Source organism: Lipomyces oligophaga (assembly GCF_038497815.1).
Source record: "Lipomyces oligophaga strain CBS 7107 unplaced genomic scaffold V1516scaffold_1, whole genome shotgun sequence".
NCBI classification, from domain to species: Eukaryota; Fungi; Ascomycota; class Lipomycetes; order Lipomycetales; family Lipomycetaceae; genus Lipomyces; species [Lipomyces] oligophaga.
Window position 1 is genome coordinate 1,767,411 of NW_027117785.1, and position 6,191 is coordinate 1,773,601.

The window sequence follows — 6,191 nt, forward strand, 5'->3', positions numbered from 1 at the left end:
GTCATTTCCTCTTCTGATATTCAAATAGCTAAAATGGCTACCCTACATACGTTCTCTGCCTTTTCAACAAATTCACCGTCGTCAGCGGCGGCAGCAGCTGCTGCCTCAGCAGCTGCATCTGCTCACACCGCATCGACGAACTTCTCGTCCATGCAGGCAATTCTTCAGCTTGCGTCGGCCCCGGATGCCGTCCAGCAAGAGGCACTCACCGCTTCGATGCTTGCAGACCAGGCCGGAGACCAGAAGCTGTCTCGCAGACCGCGCAAGCAGTTTATCTGCAGACACTGCTCTGTTGTATTCAAGAGAGGCGAGCATCTCGCTCGTCATGAGCGGTCTCACACGGCCGAACGACCATTTGCGTGTCCCAGATGCTCTCGCGGTTTTACGCGAAAAGACTTGCTTGTTCGACATCTTCGCATGTGTAAAGGTCCCAGTAGTGCGTTACGGAAGGAAAGACGAAGATCAATCATTCAGCGCGTTATAATCAGACCCAACGAAGTAGATCCGCCTACTTCTGGTGCTAGTACAACTTCGATTGTTGGTACTACTGCTAATTCTTCTGCCACCACGGGTGACCTGAGAACACCTCCACACATGTCTGAGCCATACCTTGGGAAAGCCGAGATCCAACCTCGGGTGAGCAACATATGCTGGCCTAATGAGTCGTTTCTGCATTTTCTTGGAATGCCGGCTGATGATTCGTCGTCTGTTTCTCCTAACTCGACCTCGACCTCGTCCTCGCCTTCTTGCTCGTCTATTAACTCGGCCGCCACTGTCCATACTCTTTCTCAGTCTGGTCCTCACCTTATCACAACGTCTGCGACTTCTCCAAAGTCTCATATTGCTTCTCCGCCTTGTTCCCCTTCCGTTACCACACCACTTTCGGCGAGCGCGTTAGCTCCTGGTGGTCCATCAGTTCTCTCGCTCTCTCCTTCACTATTAACTTCCACTTCAACCGCACTGGGCCCATTGTCTTCCGCAGCCGGCGCGCTAGAAGATGCAGTCTCAGCTACAGCTTCTCAGTTTGCCTTGAGCATGCAAGACTGGTCGTATCTCGAGCACCAATTCGGTCTGCCAGATTTGTCTTCACTTTTATCATCCGAAGATTTGGCTTCACCTCAGTCGACAAGACCATCGCCCCCTACACAATCTATGGCAAATTGGTTCAGGCTCGAGTCGGCTTGTGCGTCTCCTACGGCAACCTCGACTCTACCTATGCTCCCTCCAACTCCAAGTCTCTTGAATTCGAATTCGAATTCGACTGTTCATCCACCATCTCCTGCTTCTTCTCCATCCACAGATTCGTCATTTAGTTCAAGATCATTTTCCGAGTCAACCACAAGCAGCGAAACATTCCGTCAGCCTTCAGTCCAATCCCATCCTCCAGTCTGGATAGTACCGTTTGACGATCTCTGTCGACAAGCCATGGTCACTTTACTATCTCCTTTGATTCCTCGCAAAGATTTCGTTGTGTTTGATACATTTACGATGCAGAGATATCTTTCAGTCTATGTGATCAACTTTTCACATCATTTTCCAATTATTCATCCCTCTGTGTTCAAATTTCAAATTTTGAAAGATTTTGCCTCAAAACATTCTTCTGGTTACTCGATCCATGACCGCAATCATCCGGATTTCCCTTGGGAAGCGCTGTCAACAGCTCTTTTGTGTATCGTCATGGCCACTAACGGCGCAGTATATTCGCTTGCTCATAAGGACGCGAGAGTATTGCGTAATTGGGCACGAAAACTATTGTCTGTTTTACCGAGCGAGGCATCACTGCCTGATGAACGAAGACTCGCATTAATCCAATCGCGGTTGATTATATCAGGATTTGATGCTTGGAGCGGTGATGATCAACTTACTCAGGTTGCTTTGGACGAGCAAGCATTCTTCCAGAGATTCTGCATTCTTGCTCTAAAACGACGGCGTGAACGTGTAACTTCGACGTGGAAGGAGTGGATTAATCGAGAGTCAATCCATCGCTTATACTGGGGTGTGTATGTAGTTATGTCCGACTATAACATTACGTTCCATCAAAGTCTCCCACTGAAGTATTCAGATCGCCTAATGCTACCTGATCATCAGATTCTTTGGCAGGCAGAAAGTGAATCGGAATGGCGAGCAATGCTTGATTCCTGCCCGCCTCCATCGACTGTGAGTTCAGTTGTTACGTCTGTTTTTGATGATCCCATCTGTAGAATCGATGAACTTTTGGATTCAAATTCAAGGAATTCAAATGAGGCAGGAAAGGCTCAAAATAGCGAGAACTCAGACGGTGGATCTAATTTTGAAGACAATTCTCAAAGGACAACGACGACGGAATTCATTGCTGATCCTCCACTCAGTGAGGATGAAACCGCGATGCGAATAATTTATATAAACAAAGTTCCTCATGTCTTATCGCTATTTTCAGTGTACATCACGATGCATGTCATAATGAACCAAATTTGGAATGCAGGACAAGTTTTGCAACTTGGAAGCAGTGGTTCACGACCTTCAACGTCTCGAATGCAAGGACTACATCAGCTTCGTCTGTTTACATTTCAACAAGCCGAGCGAATTTTGACGCAGTCTGCGAAAAATCTAGCTGAGTCGCAGGCGGAGTTTGCGAAACGAGTTCCCGGAGCGTGCAGTGGAGTGCCATTGTCACCTATGATATTCAATGCATGCTCGCTGGTTCGAGTGATGCAAATTCGGCTATTCAAATCTTCAAGCGCCTTGAATAATCTTCTCTGTGATCCAGATATGAAAATTAACATGAATGATGCTCTAGAAGAATTTCTCGATGTAAGACCCGAAATGGGGTCCTTAGTCGACAAGGCGCTCGAGGATGCTGTAGTCGGCTTGGAAGTCCAGGTTAAAGCCGGGCCGGCAATGATCAAACGTCTGGCGCCAGTCTACTGGAATGTCGAACATGCCTTATGTGGCTGGGACTCGAGTAAGTCTCACTTTTTGTGATCTAGGTTTATATCTGACGATAAAATTATTAACATTGGGGCTAGACCTATTTCTTTCCCGTTGGCTTCATGAGATCGAAATCCAAATAGTAACTCAGAGTTATGACCCTACGCCATCGGAGTTATCGATCTTACAACGTGTGCAGAAGCTGCTTCGACATGCAAATATTCTGAAAGATGATGCAGGAGCTCAAGAAGAAAATTTGAATGAGTCTGAGTTTCATTCAGACGCAGCGACCGATCCGGTGGACGTTCAACGAGCAGGGCTGGAATCAGCTTCATTCTATTCCTCTTTGTCGCTGTCAGCAGCCATGGTCGAGTTCTGCTCCGATCTATTGGATGACACTTGGGTGTGGGGGGTATCAGTGAAGATGGCATTAATCTTGCGACAGCTGGGTAAGAAGTATCGAATGCGACATTTACAGTCAAGAGTAATGAACATCGAGCGACGCGGGAGCTTGCATGGGTCAACTGATTAAGAATATAAAGCAGTATGAGATGTACAATATAAATATGTCTAGTGAATTGATCAGACAATGATAAGACTAATTCAGTGAACCAAAGCTGAATTGGTAGTGGATCAGTAGTGTTACTGTTACTTGTAGTGGGCAATCCAGACTTGATGCTATTTGGAAATATGACACGCAACCGTATATTTGTATAAATACGTCTTCCGCAATCGTACGAAACAAAACGTACAAAAATAATTTTAATCAACTACCGGCTAATATCACAGTATACGCAATTGCGCTGAGGGAATTAATGGTCAGCGGCGACTTATATTCAATTTTTTAAAATTGCTTTGAATCTAGAACTTATAAAGTCACAGCCCGCAAGCAGTGCCCTGCTGCTGCTCCTTGCTCCGTCCAACAGTCATCGGTTAAGCTGGCTGAAAATCAGGCACCAATGCATCAACGGGAGATTACCATAAGAAATCTGATGGCTGCAACTAGCGTCATAGAGATTTGGTCTCGACCGGATATACCGGAAGATCTGAAGTCGACAAATATGACCTGCTTTGTAGTTTCTACAAGACAATATTTAAACCGAGAAAATCAGGAAAATTTAATAATAACATTAAGGCATAGAAATTGCTGAACAGTTTTTGCGGAGACTTTATTAACAGATCAACCGGTAAACAGACACCATAGTCTACAGATTTCCGGTTAACCTGATATCAACCATGAATTCATCTTAATTAGCATCCTGGTGCCAAGAACCTTAGTGTGCACCTAAATAAAGGCTTAAATCAGATAAGAATCTTTCTGTTTCGCTCGAGTGCGGATATTTGTGTCGTCAGGAGTAGTTTGAGGTCGAGCGCACACGAGACTCTAGAACTTGGTCCGCTTTAAATGTTGGCTGATGCTGGAGGGCGCCACACGGAATAGGGAGCGAATGGTTAACAGTGGATATATTTGTTTACAATAGAATAATATCATTAGGTCAGCTGAGAATCTTGCTAGCTGGACAGCAGCAAAGCAGATAATGATGATGTTCGCGATCCTGCATATCAAGGATATGGCATTGATAGTATTTTTATTTGAGATCCATCTCGAGGTTATCAGATCAAATAACTATATGATCATATTCTTCTCGTTCATCCTCCTCCACGACAGTAAAATTCATTACCAAGTGGCTTCGCATTTACCGTCAAACTGTAACTTTGAGCACAAGCTTGCCCAGCATCTTAATTCCGTAAAATGCTCTCAATTCAATATCCAGGATCTTCGTAGGCGACGGTCTAGGTCATTATTCAACGCGCGCTTCGATCAACAAAATCTCTCCCGACGTTACGTGGGGAGGACGAGCGCCGTTGAAAGCTTAAATTCAATTTTCACATGCTGATTTTTGTCTATCAGCCTACCTTACCAACAGCATCTACAGCGGTTGTATTTGCAGTCGTGCCTTATCGTTCTCAAAAAAGAGTTAATAGTTTTGATATCTTATATTTCTTTCGTCAAGTATAAATCAATATATATCCGATACCAGTAGTTTATCTACATGCGCATGTGTGCCGCTTGAGTCCTGAAACTATTCGGTCAATGCTTAATATTAGACATCAACGATTAACATTAGACATCAATATTTGATTAATTCTGATACCGCGGTTGGCTGCATGGCTGTACAGTTTTGTGATCTAGCAAGGTCCTTATCCACGCTCTAGATCCTTTGAATGACAACTATCAGGCGAGCTGTTTCTACATAATTTGTTTTTCTCCTGCAAATGAAATGAGAAAACTTAATACTGTCGCACTCTAGCCCTAGAATCATTTTCCTCATCATGGAGTTAATTCATTCGGCAGGGCTATATTCCACTTCTAGCTAGCTTCCGGATTATTGACTTCTTGTCGAACTGGCAGAAGCTAAATTTCGTTTTGTATTCATTAGCAATCCTACGATTGGCTATCGCTCCAGCTGTCCACTCCATATCTTTTACTTTTACCTTAGTTTTAGCTTTTGTGACCCTGCTGAGAGATATGGATTCTGGTCGAGATTGCAGCTGCTCCATGCGACATCTTGAGGTCTCGACTTTGAAAATAAGTATGAACCTTCTTTAGTCTAGCTTGTCTTGTCCTCTTGGTTAGTCTACTGTTTTTCCTGGCTATATTAAGTCCCTGAGTCTGCCATTTTCTTTATGCCTAATTCCATGCTTGTGCCCACACTGCATATCCAACGAGAAATCTATTGTACAATTCGCAGATGAGATTGATTGTTATTTTTCTATGCGCTCTAGCGCATGAAGTTCTTCAAGTCGCTGCTCGACCTGACAGAAGTTTGAACTACTGCGAATACAACTGCATAGACTTTATTGACGACATCTCAACAACTAAGTGCAGTCCCGAATATGTTCCGAATGTTTACTCTGGTCTTCTTGAGGCCACTGCTAATATGACTTGTGTCTGCAGCGATGATATCATGCTCGAGACTTATGCGCTCTGTGTGAACGAATGCCAGAATTCGGGTGATGAGAAGGTCGCATGGCAGATGCTGCAAGATCTTTGCACTCCTTACGGCGTCACCCTTGAGAGCCAGTCTCATTACTATGAGCTTGCTGAAAAAGCAGGTTCAATTGCAGAGGCAGATTATGTGACGGGTGACAACACCAGTATTCCTGTTCTGATCGATGGTGTTACTCTACGACAGACTATCCACATTTCAACTGCTGGTAGGAATAACCAATTACAAGCTGAATACTTTGGAAACATTCTGCTCGCATATCTGGGTTTCTTC

The 6,191-nt window shown here is 44.4% G+C and overlaps 1 protein-coding gene across 1 annotated transcript; it reads left to right on the forward strand.

Moving 5' to 3' along the window:
- Nucleotides 1–33: 33 nt before the first annotated feature.
- Nucleotides 34–3,439, forward strand: V1516DRAFT_662042 (uncharacterized protein; the record flags this gene model as incomplete). Its single annotated transcript, XM_066920413.1, has 2 exons — nt 34–2,941; nt 3,006–3,439. 2 exons carry the CDS (start codon nt 34–36, stop codon nt 3,437–3,439), a joined length of 3,342 nt encoding a protein of 1,113 aa, XP_066780156.1.
- Nucleotides 3,440–6,191: the final 2,752 nt, after the last annotated feature.